The sequence below is a fragment of the Miscanthus floridulus genome, chromosome 1 (assembly GCF_019320115.1).
Source record: "Miscanthus floridulus cultivar M001 chromosome 1, ASM1932011v1, whole genome shotgun sequence".
Classification (NCBI taxonomy): domain Eukaryota; kingdom Viridiplantae; phylum Streptophyta; class Magnoliopsida; order Poales; family Poaceae; genus Miscanthus; species Miscanthus floridulus.
In genome coordinates, this window is record NC_089580.1 from 42,593,741 (window position 1) to 42,613,540 (window position 19,800).

At 50.4% G+C, this 19,800-nt stretch overlaps 4 protein-coding genes across 5 annotated transcripts; 2 read left to right on the forward strand and 2 right to left on the reverse strand.

Annotated features, from left to right (window-relative positions):
• Positions 1-8,706: 8,706 nt before the first annotated feature.
• LOC136481232 (transcription termination factor MTEF1, chloroplastic-like) lies at positions 8,707-10,791 on the reverse strand. 2 transcript variants are annotated; one of them, XM_066478597.1, is made up of 2 exons: positions 10,175-10,791; positions 8,707-10,093 (listed from the first exon to the last, which is right to left on the reverse strand). In XM_066478597.1, exons 1-2 carry the CDS (start codon positions 10,604-10,606, stop codon positions 9,431-9,433), a joined length of 1,095 nt encoding a protein of 364 aa, XP_066334694.1. In that variant the 5' UTR covers positions 10,607-10,791; the 3' UTR covers positions 8,707-9,430. The 2 variants fall into 2 exon arrangements, with proteins under 2 accessions (XP_066334694.1, XP_066334687.1); XM_066478590.1 differs by having other exon boundaries at positions 8,707-10,791.
• Positions 10,792-12,184: 1,393 nt separating this feature from the next.
• On the forward strand, positions 12,185-13,410 carry LOC136481246 (uncharacterized). The gene is made up of 3 exons (XM_066478604.1): positions 12,185-12,403; positions 12,485-12,621; positions 12,777-13,410. Exons 1-3 carry the CDS (start codon positions 12,346-12,348, stop codon positions 13,011-13,013), a joined length of 432 nt encoding a protein of 143 aa, XP_066334701.1. The 5' UTR covers positions 12,185-12,345; the 3' UTR covers positions 13,014-13,410.
• Positions 13,411-14,127: 717 nt separating this feature from the next.
• Positions 14,128-17,026, forward strand: LOC136481256 (uncharacterized). The gene is made up of 7 exons (XM_066478617.1): positions 14,128-14,277; positions 14,385-14,464; positions 15,362-15,495; positions 15,951-16,093; positions 16,219-16,290; positions 16,383-16,487; positions 16,561-17,026. Exons 1-7 carry the CDS (start codon positions 14,211-14,213, stop codon positions 16,713-16,715), a joined length of 756 nt encoding a protein of 251 aa, XP_066334714.1. The 5' UTR covers positions 14,128-14,210; the 3' UTR covers positions 16,716-17,026.
• Positions 17,027-17,191: 165 nt separating this feature from the next.
• On the reverse strand, positions 17,192-18,447 carry LOC136481261 (uncharacterized). Its single transcript, XM_066478628.1, has 4 exons — positions 18,396-18,447; positions 18,091-18,200; positions 17,723-17,979; positions 17,192-17,621 (listed from the first exon to the last, which is right to left on the reverse strand). Exons 1-4 carry the CDS (start codon positions 18,445-18,447, stop codon positions 17,498-17,500), a joined length of 543 nt encoding a protein of 180 aa, XP_066334725.1. The 3' UTR covers positions 17,192-17,497.
• Positions 18,448-19,800: the final 1,353 nt, after the last annotated feature.

Here is a 19,800-nt window from a genome sequence, read left to right on the forward strand (position 1 = left end):
AATGGGCACAAGCTAACAATCGTACACAAGCATGGCCATGCCATGGGGTTTGGCGTGACTCACCTACTGCAGTCACGTCGTCCACTTTGGCATGACTCAGCGGGCCAGTCACACCATCCGTGATGGAGTTATTTTGCTCAATGCCACCAGCGTGGTTAATCACGCTAATGCATTTGCTGTAACGGTAGTTACAAGTCGCGCCAAGATCTCTAGTGCGACTAAAATGGTTATTTTTTAAAAAATAGTTTAGAACATGCTCTTTTTAAAATATTAGTTTTATAGTTAGAAAGATAAAAAAAATCATGACCGAGTGTCCCAACTCCCAACCCAATGCAAGACTAGCAGCACTGGCTGCCTTTATCGTTTGCAGCCACACCCACACTACCCAAATCCAAATTAGCAAATGTTTGCAGCCTAAGTACAATGTAGGCACCAGTAGAAAGTTGAAACAAAAAAAAATTCCATTCAGCTAGTGAGACCTATGTAAGCATCAGTTGGAATAAAACATGCTAACAAAAAATGGTTAAATACGATACTATTAGATTATAAACAGCGTAATAAGTTCTCAAATACAGACTTATCCACGAAAGAAACAATAAGTACCCTTGAGCCATGTGCTAGGCAAAACAAGAAACTAACAAACATGTGAATTAAGTCTATAGAAGACTAGAACAAATCAAACTCAAGTCCTCCATAAATAACCATAACTTACACTTGGACTATGAACAGTCAGAGATCACCTGTGATTTTATTGCAGAAACAACGAGGCCTGCACAGTGGACACCTGCAATGAGCATGAATTGCAGTTCCATTCCACCATCCTCCTAAAACACAAAAGGAGATGCCAAAAATTAGACTTTAGACGGCACAATACCAGCACGAGCTGTAGCAACAGAGTTCCTGTGACAGTCGACGAACTTCGATTTGAAAGTCTCTCCAAGTACAGCTATTTTGTAAAAGCTCATATCGTATTCAGCTATCCTTTTCCTGCATGACCTTCATGACACAATGCCTAGTCTTTGGCCACTTCTCCATGGTCAATGAGAACAGGGCAGGCATTTCAATAATGTATTGAGGCTCCAATGCAGCCTCGTTGACCAGGAACTCAATTTTGCGAAGAAGCCTCTCTTCAGAGAATCCTAATATTTTCGGCGCCTTGGACACTGGAGTGGAAACCTCAGACTCAGAAGTCAGAACAAGCAAGAGTCCTCCTAAAGAACTCAAGCTTGGCGACAACCCTGTCCAGTCCATGTAATTACAGCTGACGGCGGCCATCCGAGAAGTGGTACGCACCACAAGTTATCATCTCATCCTCTGAAGTACTGTAGGTGAAGCAAAAGGGCCGATTACTATTCAGCTAGAGCGGGTAGAAATGAATGGCTTTGGTGACAACGGGATCTCCTCTCATCCTCACATGCGTCATGCAGATACTCAATGGCCACAGATTTATCATGTCATCATCTGAAGGTCTGAACTCTAAGGCCTTGTTTGGATGTATGTATATCAACTTCAATCCACATGTGTTAGAGTGGATTGGAATGGAACTTAATTTAGTTCCACTTCAACACATGTGGATTGGAATGAATACATGCTCATCTAAACCAGGAATAATATGGTACGTTTCCCCTAAACGTGATTTTTATCGTGCGTGAAGGATTTGACAAGCATCACATCTTAACTGTTTGCACATGTTTTTTTTTTTTGACAACAAACAGATTTATATTAGCAGCATGAAGCTGAAAGTATGGTTACAGCTTGCATGTTTACACTAGGCAGTGCAGCCGAAAGCGGGCTCTGAAGATGGTGATGCAAATAAGAGCACGCACGCTCAAGAGTAGAACCAGAAGCAGAGAGAGCCTGTCTAGCCAGGCTATCGGCAGTCGAGTTTAGGTTCCTACTGATCTTGAAGATCTGGGCATGGCTCCGAGCAGAGCTGTTGATGAACAGCTGAGTGAAGAACTTAATTCTCCAATCTGGAGGATGGGTGTGGTCATTTTCACCAAGGAAGTCCACCAGCTGCTGACAATCTGATAAGAATGCCGTATCGTGGAAATTGAGGGCTTCATTGACAGTAGCAAGAGCTAAGGCAGCCGCCTCATCCATATGTTATTCAGACTGCAGAATTCTGCAGTAAGCAGTAGCCTGGTACGATTCACAAACATGACAGATTAAGTGTTAGAAAATTGTGGCCCATCAAAAGATGGATTCGAGATCATCACACAGGAAGATGTAACAAATCATCAGAAGGATAATTCTCTCCCTCTCTGTCTGATCAAGATTTAAACAAGAAAAACGGAGAAACATGACAAGAATCAACAAACAAGATGCTCTGTTTCATGACATTTCTACAGACTAAAAAATGATTAGTCCACATGTTCCCTTTCCACCCATTTCCTACTGTAACTGAAAGCAAGCAGAACAATATGCCTCGTCTCCTGAATTCTCAGTTCTTTTTCATGAGGTACACAAGATAGCTCAAATTCTGCACTTCCAGTCCCTCGTTTTCACATCCTAGGAACAAATCTGATAGATCGATCTTTTTCCCCAAAGAAGCGAGTGTGGGCATGAGCGATTGACGATTCATTGATTCACCTTCCTTCTTGTCTCCTATTGTTTCCTTGAATTTTGTATATTGTAGTATGACCAAACGAATGAATGAGTGGGAAAGATTTCATTCCTCCCTGAACTTAAATCTCTTTCCAAACAAATGAGAAATTGCCAAATGGCTTCAACAGCTGGGGAGTGAGGATTTTTTTTTCTTCTTATTGTTATTTGTTCACATTTGGATGCAGTTTCAATTGATTCTGTGCTACATAATCTGAACAGGGCTAAGATTCCAGTGAGGACAATGAGGGTTAACAATGCCAACAAGTACGATAACTCAAATTTTCATGCCCGTAAGCATGGGGCTTTTCAAGTCTAAAGACATGGGCTGTTGAGAAACAGAAGTTCAAGAGAATTTCTGGAAACTGATGTCTAGAAGTAAGATGTCTAAAAGTAAGGATTATTGATCATCAGAACTAATTTCCTAAGGTCTGATTGTGTTTAAATTTGATTGGAAGTTGGAACAATACTACAAAGATGTTATTACAATATGTTCCTTATTTCAACTTTTGAAGGACAAAATTTCTGTTTATTTAGTGCAGAAGCATCCATTCATTGTAGGAGGGTAATTCCACGACTGACAGTAGTGCTTACAAATAGTGTAAACCCATCATGTGAACTGATGTGAACCCAGAATGCAAGGTATATGACATATGTGGAGAACCTTATAAATAGTACCATGCCTGCTATCTATCATCCACATGCTATAAAAGTAGAAATGTTTCGAGATGAATTCCTTAAAATCACATAACTAAAAAAATGGCAATAAACGATTTTGGGACTTAGATTTAAGAACACTTGGCTAATTATAAATTATAAAAGGTATATATTATCTCTATGCTAAATTAGTATCCTCTCATACGAACTCGAGCGTCTCCCTTACAGCTTGCCATTTATTTTCAGCTGTTAGCATCTCATTCCCTTACAAGCCAAACAGAGAACCATCTTTTGCACATGGGCAGAACATCCATGGCACCCAAAACATTTCTTAGAATATTTCTGTCAAGGGCGTAGCGATCTAGGGTAGCTGGCCCTCGACTACGCAGTTCGTAGTCTCGTGCCGTGTCTTCCAGAGCGGAGGTTATGCCCCTCGCGGCGCCTGGGCTTGAGAGCGGGAGAGAGAGAGATTAGATAATTGATCTATTTCTTCCCCCTCCAATTCCGGTTTACAGAGTATATATGGCCATCGGCCCTAACCACACGGGAGCAACAAACTCCTAGAATCAAGGAGCTAAATAAAGGAACTAACAAATCATGATTGATAACTATCTTTAGGAAAATCAGCCATCCATCGCGCCGTGGCCCTGATGCATGTCCGTGGTCACCGCGGCGCCCTCTGCTCCCGCGTTCGCCGCGCGTGCCGCGGCCCTGCGGATGTCTCTGGCCCGGCGCGTGCGCGTGTACGTTCGCCCGTACATGACATCTCTCCCCCCCTCGAGAGACAGCTCGTCCGCGAGCTGGAAGTGAGGGAAGCGCTCGCTGAAGGAGTCCAAGTCCTCCCATGTTGCCGATGCCGCAGGCTCGTTCTTCCAGTGCACGAGGACCTGACGCACGCCACGTGCGAGGCGAGCCTTGACGACGCGCTCGGGCTCCGGCACCGTGGCCCCGTTGTGGACGACCGGTAGAGGCGGAGGCGTAGTCGGAGGAGCTCCCACCCATGGCTTAAGGAGGCCAACATGGAACACGTCATGAAGACGGGCGCGCGGGGGCAGCTCCAGGCGAACAGCGACGTCGTTGATTACTTCCACGATGCGGTAGGGCCCGAAGTAGCGCGGCTTCAGCTTCCCGGTGGCGGCGACGTCCAGCGAGGCGACTGGGCGGTGGCGGAGGCGAAGTAGAACCCAGTCGCCGAGCTTGTAGGAGACGGCGCGGTGTTGCTTGTCATAGTGGCGCTTCTGAGTGGTCTGCGCCTGCTCGAGCCGGTAGCGCACGTCTTGCAGGAACTCAGCACGTTCCGCCATGGTCTTGGCGACAGCCGCGACACGCGTCTCCCCAGGTTCATAGGATCGGATGCTGGGGGGTTCGCGGCCATACACCACGCGAAACGGCGTGTCGCGTAAGGAGGACTGGAAAGCCGTATTGTAGACGAACTCCGCCCACGGGAGCCACCTGAGCCACTGTCTTGGACGATCCCCTGTAAAACAGCGCAAATACATGGTGATGACGCGGTTAGCAGCTTCCGTTTGGCCATCCGACTGCGGGTGGAAAGCTGTCGTCATATGTAGCTTGGCCCCCATGAGCCGCATCATCTCTTGCCAGAACTTGGAGGTGAAAACGGGATCGCGATCCGACACCATGGACTGTGGCATGCCATGAAGACGGACGATCTCGGCGAAGAACGCCTGAGCCACGGACTCCGCGGAGTAGGGGTGGGCAAGTGGGATGAAGTGGGCGTATTTGCTGAAACGGTCCACCACCGTGAGGATGACCGACTTGCCTTGCACCTTGGGAAGAGCTTCCACGAAGTCGAGGCCAATGTCACTCCACACCGCCGAGGGCACCGGTAGGGGTAGCAGCAGCCCGGCGGGGTGGAGGTGCTCCGCCTTGTTGCGCTGGCATGTGGCGCACGTGCGGACGAAGTCCTGGACGATGGTCCTCATGCCGGGGAAGTGAAAATCTCGACGCAGCCGATGTAGAGTGCGTTGGACGCCTTCGTGACCGTCGTTGTGCACGGCAGCGAGGAGCTCCTGCAGCAACGGCGAGTCCGAGCCGATGTAGATGCGGCCGCCGTAGGTGAGGAGGCCATCGCGTATCGCCCACGGCGCCGCCCGCGTGCCCGCCGTGACCTCGTCGCGGAGCGCCACGAGCGCCGGTTCGGTCTGCTGGGCGAGTCGGAGCCTGTCGAAGAAGGCGAACCGCGGCGCGGACAGAGCGAGCACCGCGGCCGTGGCGATGTCGCAGTCGGTGTCCCGGCGGGAGAGGGCGTCGGCGACGGTGTTCTGGGCGCCCGGCTTGTACTCGACCGTGAAGTCAAAGCCGAGGAGCTTCCCCACCCAGTGGTGTTGCGGGATCGTGGCCAACCGCTGGTCGAGCAGGTACTTGAGGCTGTAGTGGTCAGTCTTCACGGTGAATCGCCGGCCCCAAAGGTACGGTCTCCAGTGGCGGACGGCGTGCACCAGGCCAATCAACTCCCGCTCGTACGCGGCGAGGGCGCGATGTCGGGGTGCAATGGGCTTGCTGAAGTACGCCAGGGGATGCTTGTCTTGGAGGAGTACGGCGCCAAACCCATGGGTCGACGCGTCGCACTCAACGATGAAGGGGCGGCTGAAATCCGGCAACGCGAGCACCGGCGCCGAGGTCACGGCGGCTTTAAGGGCCGTGAACGCCGCGGCTGCCTCTTCCGACCAGGAGAAACCATCTTTCTTGAGCAGCGCTGTGAGGGGTGCAGCGATGGTGCCGTAGTGGAGGACGAAACGGCGATAGTAGCCTGCCAGGCCGAGGAAGCCGCGGACCGCGCGCGCCGACCGGGGCACCGGCCAGTCAAGGACGGCCTGCACCTTGGCCGGGTCCATGGCCACGCCGCGCTCGGAGATGATGTGGCCGAGGTAGGAGACCGAGGCGACGCCGAACGCGCACTTGGAGCGCTTGACGAAGAGGTGGTGGCGGCGAAGCTCGGACAGCACGGCGCGGAGGTGTCGAAGATGATCCGCCCAGGAGCTGCTATAGATAAGAATATCATCGAAGAAAACGAGGACAAACTGGCGAAGGAAGGGACGCAACACGTCGTTCATCAACGACTGGAATGTCGCCGGCGCGTTGCACAAGCCGAACGGCATCACCAAGAACTCATATAAGCCGTCGTGCGTGCGGAACGCCGTCTTGTGGACATCCTCCGGTTTCATGCGAACTTGGTGGTAGCCGGAACGGAGATCGAGCTTGGTGAAGAAGCGTGCACCCTTGAGCTCGTCGAGCAGCTCCTCCACCACGGGGATCGGGAAGGCATCTTTAATGGTGAGCGCGTTCAACGCTCGATAGTCGATGCAGAATCTCCATGCGCCGTCTGCTTTCTTGACCAGGAGGGCCGGCGAGGAGAAAGCGGAGTTGCTGCGGCGAACAATGCCCTGCGCGATCATGGCGGTGCACTGGCGCTCGAGTTCGTCCTTGTGGGCCACCGGGTAGCGATAGGGCCGAACCGCCACTGGGGCTGCGCCGGTCTTGAGAACAATGGGGTGGTCGCGGCTGCGCGGTGGGGGCAGACCCGACGGCTCCGCAAACACATCTTCAAAGGAGTCGAGGAGATGCTCCAGGAGCGAGCCTTCCGTGGTCACGGCGTTGGCTGACGGTGGCGCGGTAGAGGCTACGCCGGTCCAGCAGATGGAGCGCCCTGCATACTCGAAAGACAGAGTGTGTGTGGCGACGTCCCAAGCAATCCGTCCCAGGGCCGCCATCCACTGGGTGCCCAGCACCATGTCGTAGCCGGCGAGGGGCATGACGTATAGATCGACGTCGAACGTCATGCCCTCGATGGCGATCGCCGCCTGCCGGAGAACGCCGGGGCAGGCCACCTTCTCGCCATTGGCGACTGTGGCAGTGAGCCGCGGGCGTGGAAGGATCGGTAGGCCGGTGCGGTGTGCGGCCGCCTCGCCGATGAAGTTGTGCGTGGACCCCGTATCCACCAGGGCGACGAGCGTCGTGGTGCCGAGGGTGACGTGAAGCAGGATGGGGGCACCCATGGTCACGCCCGCCACGGCATGAAGGGAGAAAACGGGGGCCTCCAGTGCCCCGTCGTCTGCCGCCGCAGCAGCGTCGCCATCGGTGTCGTCGATCTCCACGCCGTCAAGGAAGAAAATGCGGCGACAGAACCTGTTATGACCCCGTGAGTACTTCTCATTGCAATTGAAGCACAAACCTTGGCGGCGTCGTTCCGCCATCTCATCTGGGGAGAGGCGGCGTTGATTGGCGTCGCCGCGGCCTTGCTGTCCCAAGCCCGGGGGAGCCGGTAACGCCAGCTGCTGTGGTGGTGCTGGCAAGACGGGCAGCGCGGGGCGCGGTGCCGAGACCGGCAGGACGGGCGGTGCAGGGCGCATCGCCGGGGCCGACAGAACGCCGCGCTGGGGTGCGCGCGGGGCGACGGTTTGGGGCAGGCGATCAAGTTCCATCAGTTCTACCTGCCTCGCCAGGCTCATCGCGACCGCGAGGGAGTCGGGGTTGTGGACCTGCACGGCGTGACTGAGAGGGGGCAGGAGGCCGCCGGTGAAGAGTTGGACGCGCTGGGCTTCGTCGAGGCGACCAGCACGGGGAAGAAGGGCCTGGAAACGGTTGGCGTACTCCTCCACCGTCCCGGTGCGCTTGCACTGGGAGAGCTCGAACAATGGCGCGGAGCGTAGGGGTGGTCCGAACCGCAAGTGAAGGAGGTCCTTGAACCGACCCCATGGCGGCGCGCCATCATCCTCCATGAGTTGATTGAACCACAGCTGCGCGACGTCGTCCAAGTGGTACCCCGCCTGCGCGACGCGCTCCTCTGGCATGGTACGGTACTGGCGGAAGTACGCGTCACATTTGTTGGTGAAGAGGAGAGGATCCGTCGTGCCATCGTAGCGGGGGAAATCCCAACGCTTATGCTTGAACGGAAGGTCCCTGTCGCGTGCGTCCTCATGGCGGTTGGTGTCGCTGAAGGCCGACGTAGATGCAGATTTGTCCTTCAGGGCTGCCACGTCCGATTCCATGGTGATGATCTTCATGTTGATGGCCTTCAGGGCGTCCAAGACATCGGCAAGGGATGGCTCGGTCATGGTGGTGGCAGGATGCGGCGGCGGGCTAGGGTGGTGATGGGAGTCGGCAGTGGACGGGCTGGCGGCGCGGGTGGGAGAAGATTGGGTGGATCGTGACCGTGACCGCGATACCAGGTTGTCAAGGGCGTAGCGATCTAGGGTAGCTGGCCCTCGACTACGCAGTTCGTAGTCTCGTGCCGTGTCTTCCAGAGCGGAGGTTATGCCCCTCGCGGCGCCTGGGCTTGAGAGCGGGAGAGAGAGAGATTAGATAATTGATCTATTTCTTCCCCCTCCAATTCCGGTTTACAGAGTATATATGGCCATCGGCCCTAACCACACGGGAGCAACAAACTCCTAGAATCAAGGAGCTAAATAAAGGAACTAACAAATCATGATTGATAACTATCTTTAGGAAAATCAGCCATCCATCGCGCCGTGGCCCTGATGCATGTCCGTGGTCACCGCGGCGCCCTCTGCTCCCGCGTTCGCCGCGCGTGCCGCGGCCCTGCGGATGTCTCTGGCCCGGCGCGTGCGCGTGTACGTTCGCCCGTACATGACAATTTCATTGGTCCTTACAACATGGGCTTTACAAAATTGTTCCAGAGAGTTTCATTTCAGTAGCACTTTAGGGCACTACCTACAATCTACTAGTTCAGCCTCAATCATGTAAATAGTAAGCATCACTAGAACAAAAGAAAAGAATAATTCATTTAGCTAGTGAGAATTAGGTAAACACATCACCTGGAATAAAAACATGCTTACAGATTCAAAATAGCGTAATAAGTTGTCCAATACAAACTTATTCACAAAAGAAAAGGTAAGATAACCTTCAGCAATGAGCTAGGCAGAGCAAGAAAATAACAAACATGCACATTTAGCCTCTAGAACAAGTCAAACCCAGCTCCTCCATAAATAATAACCATAACTTAAATTTGGACTATGAGCGGTCAGAGATCACTCTGCAGAAAGCAGAATTGCAGGTCTATGAGCAGTCAGAGATAACTGGTGATTCTATTGCAGAAACCAGAATTGAGAAGGCCTGCACAGTGGACATCTGCTAATGAGCATGAATTGCAGTCCCACCATCCACCTAAACACAAAAGGAGATGCTAAAGTTAGACTCTAGAGGGCACAACAATACCAGTACAAGCTGTAGCATAAGCATCGGCAAGGCCAGGAACAGAGTCCTTGTGACAATCGATGAATCTCAGTTTGAAAGTCTCCTCTCCTAATTTTGCAAGTGTGTAAAGGCTCATTTTGCTCAGCAATCCCTTTCCCCGCAGGACCTTCATGACATAATGCCTCGGCACTAGCCTCTTCTCCAGGCTGTATGCCAGCAGGACAGGCCTTTCCACAATGTGCCGTGGTTCCATTGCAGCCTCATTGACAAGGAAATCAATCTTGCGAAGAAGAATCTCGTCAGACAATCCTAATATAGCTGGCACCTTGCAGATTGCAGTTGAAACCTCAGATTCAGAACAACCAAGAGTCCTCTTAAAGAACTCAAGCTTGGCAGCAACCTTCTCTTTGGGTTTACCGGTGACGACCGCCACCGCGTGCCTAAACATCCGCGAAGTGGGAGGCACCCCGAGTTGTTCTGCCCGTAGCAAAAATTCTTTCACGCGTTCCGGGTTGAAGGTAAGCACCCACGCGTTGTTTGAACACAACTGAACAATATCTCGAACACCCCACTGACGAAGCAAAGCTATGTTAGGCTTGATTAACCTCTCAAGGCTAGCCGTCATGAGGCGGTCATTCCTCTTTAGGACCACCAGGACCTGCTCAAACGAGCCATAGAAGGAGATGAAGAACTGAAGGTTGGGAACGACGTCGCTGCGGCAGAGAGCATGTGGGCTGACCAGGAGGAAGCGAGCGATCTGGGGAGTAGAAAGACCGGCCCGGTCTCGGAGAGCAAGAAGGCGGGGCGAGATGCGCTTCACCGAAGCGCGGAGGAGCAGCGGGTTCGCCGAGACGACGGCGGCGATGTCGGCGCGGGAGAGGCCGACGCCGGAGAGCAGGGCGATGATGGCATCGGGGTTGGAGGCGGCGGAGATGAAGCGGGAGTGTGTGATCTTGGATAACTGGTGGAGCGCCTTCTTGGACACCTCGCGGGCTTGGGCTGGTGCGATGCCGCAGGCGGCGACAAGGTAGTCCTCGAGCGAGAACGCCGCAGTGGCCGCGGAAGTGGAGGTGGAGAGAAGACGGCACGCGCAGGGGTGGATGTGGATGGGGGAGGGAAGCGGGGAGGCTGCGCGGAGCAGAGGGAGGAGGCTGTTTCGGAGTCGCAGCATGGCGGCGGCGCTTACTTAGGTCGTCGGCCGCCGGTTGAGGAGACACGACACCACCCCTGTGGAATCTCCCAGAGTGGGCTCACGAAGCAGGTTGTCCGACTGGAGTACTGTACTGGACTCGATAGCGGGCCGGGCTACTACTGCTCGCTCTCAGTTTGTCGCTGCCTCTGCTCGTGCTCGGTGGCCGATCGCTTCATCTCAAGCACGTTTGTACATAGACGTACCTGCTATATTATGCCCAAAATAAAATCTGGATTATAAATCGGGGACTTCTAAATCGTTGTTATGGAATTGTGCTTAGTCAGCGCTGTATTGGACCTGCTTATTAAGCAGCTAAGCAGCCTAAGCTGCATTTATGGAGTAGCGTGCCCCTAATGTGTGAGCCAACGAGGTCTAGTGACAGATCTAGAAATTGTATGGGACCAGGACTGGTTAGTGGCTGACTCTGCTAGCTAGTAGTTAACCATACATAATTTTTGTAATTTTATTACTTGGTACACTTTTTAAGTAGCTTTGTTATAATGATTTTTGCTTGTCCTACTAGGAGCCCGGGCAGCACGGGGCGTGTAGACTATGGCCCCGTTCGGATGGTATGGTCCTGGAGGAATTTGGATGGTTCGAAGGAATTCTGAAGAAATTTGTGAGAGAAAAACACTGTTCCAGATAAAAAAAAGAAGTGAATCAAGCCAGATTCAATGGCAAACGGGGCCTATAGACAGTGTAACAGCTGAGTACTGCCGGACGATAGCACTACATACCCTAGCTTTTGGACGTTTCGCGAGTGGCGCCACTACCGTGCCGCGTCGAGCCATCAAATTGGAAAGGATTCAACCCCACCCCCACCCCCACCCCACCCACCCACCCACCCACCCAAAGCCGAGCAAGATATTTTGCAAGGCTCCATTCTACACATTAACATTGTCGATCTTATCTTATTTATAATCGAGCGATGCCGATGCATGCATTATCTGCCAAGCTTGGAGATAAGGATGACACCTCCGTGCTTTTTTTTTTTTTTTGCTAAAAGATAAAAGAAAATGGAAGGTCCTGTTCGTAGCGTCATCAAAGTACGTAGGTGCGCGCGTCCCCGTCGGAGCTGGAACGCCGTGCACTGCAGATGATCCCGTAGGTACCGGCCGGGTTATTGCTTTGTTTACCGCCTGTTAGCTGCTGTCCTGTCCAGTTCGTGGGCCAACAAGTTGCTGCTGCTGCTGAAATGATGATCAGGATCGAGGAACCGGATCTGCTGCTGGCTTTCTGCTTTCGTGTAAAATGTAAATAGGAGTAAACATTCTTGTTCAAGGTCGTCATGGTCACCCAATGGACGATCCGTAGCAGCAGTAGTGTGCTAAGAATTATGAACAAAATAACTGGGGAATAATAACAATTTTCAGTACTAGGATTATCAGAGATAGGGACGGACACTCACCCGCCTGTCGTGACATGATGATGATATCTTCCGTCCACGCGTACAAATGAAGAAAACCCGTGTGCTCGGCTGCTAATCCTGTGTGCTCTGCAGCCGCCGCCGCCTCAAAAGTCAAGCCCCACCGCGTATATAAAAATAGAAACGACCACCTGACGCCGAGGCTAGCTTATCGATCACCACTACACACTACTGCCTCGTACTCATCCAGTTTGTGTGAACTGAAAGATCATAAGGCTCTGTCACTCTCAGTCACGGGCTGAGTTTCTGCAACCGTGACTAGTTTCGTGCTCTCGCGCTGGTGGGACGCAAGATGGGGTCTCTCATGTCTGGCTGGGACTCGCCGGTTCTTGGCGACGACGGCAAGAAAGGTACGCGGAAGAAGGTGGGCACATCCCTCTAGTCTCGATCTAGAGCTCTCTGCTGGAACTCTGATGTAAAATACTGATCAGTTCACGCGCGCCGGAACCGTTCGCTGACTAAGGAGGAAGTGGAGGCGTTCTGGAAGCAGCAGCGTCGGAGTCGGATGTCGTCGCAGGACGGCGGCGAGCTCGCCTCGCCTCTTGCCTCGCCGCCGGCCAACGCCACGGTACGTACACTTAATTACTACTCACTGAATCTATCATCAGGTCTGCGGCGTTCCTTGCTTTTGCTGTCTCGTCTCGTCGCGCATGCATGCTCATCATCACAAATCACAAAAGCCTGACGTACGTACGGAACTTAACGTGTACGATGACGTGGCAGGAGAGTCCGTTCGGGAGCTTGGAGAAGCCGTCGGTGGTCCGCGTGGACGGCTTCCTCCCGGGCGGCGGACCCGGAGACGACGACGCGGCGGACAGCCCCAGCAGGAGCCGCGACTGGTGGACGCGGAGCAGCTGGGCGTTCCTCAACGAGCCGCCGCAGGAGGAGCCCTCCGCCAGGGCGCAGCGCTACACGCCGCAGTTCCACGTCGCCCGCATCGCCACCACCGGCGACGCCTGATGGTCGATCGAGAACGCCAGCAACCATGCACGCGCCCAGTCGACGTACATGTCCCATCCATCGTCGTCGTCGTCCTCTGTGTATATGTACAGTAGTAGTATGCCTATGATAACTTTTTTGCTACCACAGTTGAGTTTTGAGTATATATATGTATGTACTCCTTATTACGCATACGTACTATCACCCTGTTCGGCTAGGCTTATACGATCGCGGATTATAAGCTGGAATAATATTTTTCTCTCACACCAAACCAGCCAGCAGTAAATAATCCACGATCGTTTCAGCCGTAACGAACCGACCCTATGTATAGCAATCTAGCTAGCGGATGTGTGTCGATCGAGCGGGCAAGATCTATTAGGTGCATATGTGAAAATGTCTCTGTTCATCGTTCAGAAAATTACACCTCCAGGCTCCAGTCATATAAACATGACGCACTACAGTTTCTTCTTTGTTGAATCTTTTCGTGTGTGAAACATTGGTTTTCTCGACTCAATTAGCATCTAGCATGGACAGACGAGTAAGTGACTACGACACACCATACATCGTTCCTGTTCTGATCGATCGGCGCGTGGTGGTTTCAGCATTCAGCTGCTGACGAATGCTGCTCAAACTTGGTCAGACCCCGCCCGTTCATCTTATAGGACGACTCCTTGGCTTAAGCTGGCCAGGTGTGCCAGCGGCCGGGCGTGAGTTCGAACCCTGGGTTCAACGCTCGCGTGCCTCACGGTGTTTTTCCCCTTTAATAAATTTGCAGGTTCTGTGTATCTACAGCCTCACGTGTGGATGTGCCACAATGGTCAGGGTGACGTGCCCGTCACGTGCGAAGCCAGGATGACTTCGGATATCTCTTGACCACGTGCAGTCTCTTCGTGTAGGTGTAGGTCTACCGTGCACACAGAGTGTATGTGTGCATTCAGATACTACAGCCTGTACTTGAAGAGTTTGGGGAAAAAAAACTCCTGGTTGAAGGTATCTTGCTGTCCAAAAGTTTTCTCTTGACCCTAACTAGGGCCGAGCTTGCCTACTGGACGGCTCTGTTCATTGTCGGGAGGAGGGCGGTGGCCTGGGTTTGCGACTTGTTTGGCCGGCCCGGGTCCTCGGTCATTCCAGGCTGACTGCGATATAGGCTGGGCCGGGCCGAGAAACCTTTCCCTACGGCGCCTCCCCTTCTTACCCTCAACAACGAAGAGTCCACTCATGGAGACCGCCGTCTTCTCCGCCGCCTCCCTCTTCCACGGCGCCGACGACAGCGACGACGACCGAGGTATGGGCATCGAAGCAACCCAACCCATCCCTCCTCATCGCCTTCCCCTCTACGTCGCTCACCGCGTGCTCCTAACGGCCGGTGCTGCCTTTTATGCGGGGTTGAAGATGAGATGCAGGTCAGCGACGACGGGAAGAAACCGGCGGCGTTGGAGTATGAGGAGAGAGCCCACGACTTCCCTGGCATGGTATGGTTCCACGATTCCGCCGTTTTGGTTCCCGTCTGTAGCTGTAGGAAGGGTGCTTCTCTGTTAATTCGAAGAGGCCTGGAGTTTGAACTAATATTTAGGTTTCTCGCCTTCTCGGGTTTCAGTTTGATTTTCCTAGTGTTAGAGAATGGATGAACAAGTAATGCCTGATGGACAGAAACAAGGAAAGAACATTTTGGGATTTTGACTTGCTATGTGCTTTTTGTGTTTTATTGGGGTTGTATTGCCTTATGCCTTATGGGCAAGGCAGATCCACTGAAGAACTAACATGATGCTATGCAAAACGCAGCAGCTATGGTTCAATTTAGTAATCCTCTAATTGTTAAACTACGCACAGCTTAGGTTCCCCATGAATTATGTTGCGCCAAACTCTGCAAAGTATAACAGTGAATCAAAAATAGAGTGGTGGTTAATGCAGTACAAATCCTGATCCTGTAATGGACAGAGAGGAAGATTTTTATATCGTTACTAGCTCCAGAATAGTTGGGTTAGCCCAATTGATTTTCATATTTGGTTAGTGACTTAGCATACTTTTGAATAGTATAAGTATATGGATGTGCTGCTTGCTCTAAAATCATGTTGCTACATTCTTGGATGTGCTAGCAATTTAGCATACAGTAGAGTTCATGGGGCTGCATCAATAAATCCACATGCTTAAAATAAAATGACTGACTGGCTATTTCGATTCTATATCAAAGGCTGCTCAACTTGTACTATTATTCAACAAGATTACGCGAATTTATCGATTTCAGTTTCATTATAGCCATTCCTTATTGCATTATTACAGTTTTTTTCTTAATCTGTCTTGCGCTCGATTGTCCTCATTTTCCTTTTCGTATTTATCTGTTTGTTCACCATTCAAAAATTGATATACAGAAATTGAGTGTAAGGGAGTTCTCATGCCATGAGCTTAATGCCAACCTGTTGTGGCCTGGGACATTTTCATTTGCTACTTGGCTGGTTAAGAACCAGTCGATTTTGGATGGACGACGTGTCCTGGAATTAGGAAGGTATGGGTGCTATGCTCTAACTCTAACGGCGTCTTTTCTTTCTTTCATTCCTGACCAATTCAATCCAAGCGGTCACTTTATATATACCACTACCCCTGTTATTGCCCTGTTGGGCTCAATAAGTAACTTAGGATATCGATACATCCATCTCTCAGGTTTTTCTTCTTTGCTGTTACCACTGACTTGAGGCATGTGATGTGTTTTTTATCATGCTGTCAAAACTTTGCAAAACCATTCCTATTGTGTCAATCCACCAGAAAATTGTAGTCCTAAGCAGCTGGTTGGATGATGTGATAACGATTCCGTTGTATACTGGTATAATAAACAAAAAGGCTATTTCGTTTGACCTGAATACTCTACTGTAATAATGATTTTGTGGTGCAGCAAACAAAATCTCTATTTTGTTTTCTTTTGTCGAATGCTTTTTTTTCATTTGTTCCTGCTTTCCTGCATAGTGGGACAGGAGCTCTGGCTATCTTTCTTAGGAAGGCATTTGAGGTGGACATTACAACCTCTGATTACGATGACAAGGAAATCAAAGAGAATATAGCTTACAATTGCAGAGCAAATACCTTGAATGTGTTGCCTCATATCAGACGTAAGTTATCTGACCATTCCAAACAAAATCTATACATTTGTAGTATTTCTTTTTCCCAAATGTGTCCTTCATGGATGCACCCCTAAAAGGGGATAATTATTCTCTCATGTTTCTTTTTAACGCAGACACATGGGGACACCCATTTCCTGTTTCCAGACCAGATTGGGACATTGTCATTGCAAGCGATATCCTACTCTGTAAGTTACCAAGTGTATTTCTTGGTACCTGATCTCCCAAATCTCAATGTGTGGTGGAATGACCTAACATGATATACATCCATTGCTTTCAGATGTTAAACAGTATGACAATCTGATCAAAACAGTGTCCTTTCTTTTGAATGAATACAAGCAGAATGGTCACAAAGCTGACAGCATAACCATCACGAACAAATCAGGTACTCCCTAGGCATATATTTAATTTTGTATATCATCAAGGATGTTGTGTGAAATATTTCTTTCATTTGGCAGGAACACAAGTACCTGCAAAATCACCAGTGTTTCTGATGAGCTGGCGCAGAAGAATCGGAAAGGACCAATCACTCTTCTTCGATGGGTGCGAGAAAGCGGGCCTGGAAGTGCAGCACTTGGGTGATCTTGTGTACCTCATCAGCAACAAGAGGTGAAAACTGAGGAAACGATATCCTTGAAAAAAATTGAGGAGACGGCACTCATTGTTAAATTTCTCACGAATGGCACAGGGGAATACCTGGGTGGTCAGTGTTAGGGATGGAACGTGGATTTTGAGTAGGTTTTGTTAGTGATATTTTGATAAACTTTCCAGTAAACACTGGTTTGTGAGAGGAAGGTACTGGAAGGACCCATTTTGTTTTGTTTTGTTTTCTTCTCTTGACCCTCTTTCGTCGATTCTAGCTGGGATGTACTGTCGTGACTTACAATTGCTACATACAAAGCAGGAGCTACTATTAGAGAGGCACCCTGCTCATTGCCTACTGGGCTACTGGTCTGATGCCGCTGCTGTATTCGTACAGCAGCAGCAGCTCTGGTGTTAGCGAAAATGGAACCAAGATCGAGCTGCGAAAGCCGAACTTTACACGCTGCAGCGTTTGATTATATATTTCTACCTGTCAGAACGAAATCGACTTCTCAACAAAGGTCGAAGATGGGCAATCAAATAAGGCATGCAATCCGCTTTAGGCAGTGCACAGGTAGGTAGCTTTTGCCAAAAAGCAACAAGATCTGTTTACACGGAGAAACAACGATCCAAAACCAGGGTCTGTTTACACGGAGAGGACATCTTTCGATGACGCATGGAACCTCCTATAGCTAGTGCTAGTGCGTGCAGGGTGAAGAGGTGAATATTATACACGCGTGCACACTTCAAGCCAAAGCGCTATCTACGAGCACACGAACCAGACGCATGTCATGTACACACGAGTGCGACTAGCTAGGCGTTGCCGGTGATGACGATCCGGTCGGCGTGGAAGCTCCTCAGCGCCCTGCCCAACAGCACCTCCTCCCTTGTCAGCGGCGGCGGCTCGTTCAGGAACGCCCAGCTGCTCCGGGTCCACCTATACGAATCATATATGCAACGCAAGCGTGCACGTACAGTACATGAATCAGTTCTGCATAATTCTGAACACGTACGTACGGTAGCTTGCGTAGTACGTACCAGCCGCGGCTCGTGCCGGAGCTATCAGCGGCGGCGTTCTCGGGGAGGAAGAAGCCCTCCCCGCGGGCCGTCGCCGCGGGCGACGGCGGCTCGCTACGGGAGGAGACTAACTGCTGGTCGCCGGCTGCGTAACCGTAAGCCGAGCAGCACTTCAGGTCGTCGTCGTTGCTCCTCGTGCCGCCGCCGCGGCCTGGTAGCGGAGGCAAGGACCTCGTCGCCTCGAGCCGACGCTTAGCGGAGAGCGGGACTAGTATCTCCTGATGAACAGATAACGCTAATTAAGCTATACATATATATGGTGCGATTATTTCTCCAATCTGATCGAACAGATTGTCGCGTAATGACGTGCAGGTGCAGCAGTACCGTACCGCGCGGGGAGAGCCGGCGTTTGGCTTCGGCGCTGTTGGCCTCCCGTGCTGCTGCCTCCAGAACGCCGCCACGTCCTCCTTGGTCAGCGACCGGTTCCTCATCAAATGAACTAGGCACGCAGACGCAGAAGCACATGTGCACACATATATCAGACGGCAACAAGAGTCGTTGGTACCGACACAGTTTTGTACATAGAATGATACAACAAACAAAATTAGTGCAAGTCCTCAAACAAACAAAGCTCTGAGATTGCATGCATGGATGGATGGAGGACACTGGACACATCATGTTATTATACTTATACCTTCCTTGTCACTCAGTACTGATGAGCTCCAACCGGACATCAGGGACCCCATCTCCACTGCTACTGTCTGACTCTGATGTCTATATGGATCCTATATCCTATATATGTCCGCTCCGGACAGCAACTCTGCTCTACGCACCCTGAAAGAGCTGTATATGTGAGACGATAGACGATAGACGATGGACGATGGACGATGGACGATGGACGAATGATCGATACTGATAGCTCTCTGAACTCTGAACAGCAACCCATTTTATAGACGAACCAGATTGTGTCGATGGATGGCGCCAGAGCAGCTGTCACAGAACAAGGCGTTGTTTCCTTTCAAGGTTTCTTTGGACCAATATACAGCTCAGTGTACTGCTGCGTCATGCGTGCAAACGTATCCTTCTCGTTCAAATACTCCCCTTCTCGTTCAGGTCCTCTTTGGCAGAGCTAACTAAGGGCATCACTGAAGAAGGCTAACCCTCTTAGGAGTTCTAATACAAATAAAGTGATCCACGTAGACTACGAAATATTAAGACTACTATTCACACAATGAAAATTATCACTACTTATGATTTGTACAGAAACTTTTTTCTTTTATAATGCCTCACATTTATTTCCTCTACCTCTTCTTTTTCAGCATGTACCATCTTCTCTTTTTCCAAGCATATATAGCTTCTGCAAGTCATTATAGAGCATCTACTTTTTTATCCGATTCTACGTGGTCCATGGGGCTACAAATAAAAAACAGCGTTGGAGAGATCTAAAACACTGCTAAGTGCTAAGAATTGAATGTCTCTCTCTCATGCATGCAGCTAGGGCTGGATAACGAGCCAGCTCGGCTTGGCTCTTTTTGGCTAGTTAAGATAACAAGCTAGCTCGGCTCGGCTCGTTATTTTAACGAGTCAGAAGGCCAGCTCGGCTCGGCTCATTTACGAGGTCGAGCTGGCTCGTTAAGCTCACGAGTCAGATATAAAAAAGTACATAAAATAAAATATTTATATTTATCTAAAGCTTGAGAATAGAAATAATATAAAAGTAACCCATCCAACAGCCTTAAATCTAACAAAAAAATTAATATATGCTAACATATATGCAAATATAATAATATACTATAATATTACATCATACATCCATGGTCCATACTCAATACCATACATAATGCGTCCATGAGTACCCATATATCCATTTAAAACAAAACGATAAAGTCATAATAACTCAAAGTTTATAGGGTCTAGACCAGTCATCAATCAATTATAAAGTGCAAGACATGAAGTAATATAAAAACTAATATTAGTTTTGCTTTCTTTCCATGGAAGCGTGGCTTGTTTGGCTCGTAAGCTAGCTCATTATAGCTAACAAGCTAAAATCTACTCGGTTGTTACGCCACGAGCTGAGCGAGCGAGCTTCGATTTTTTCA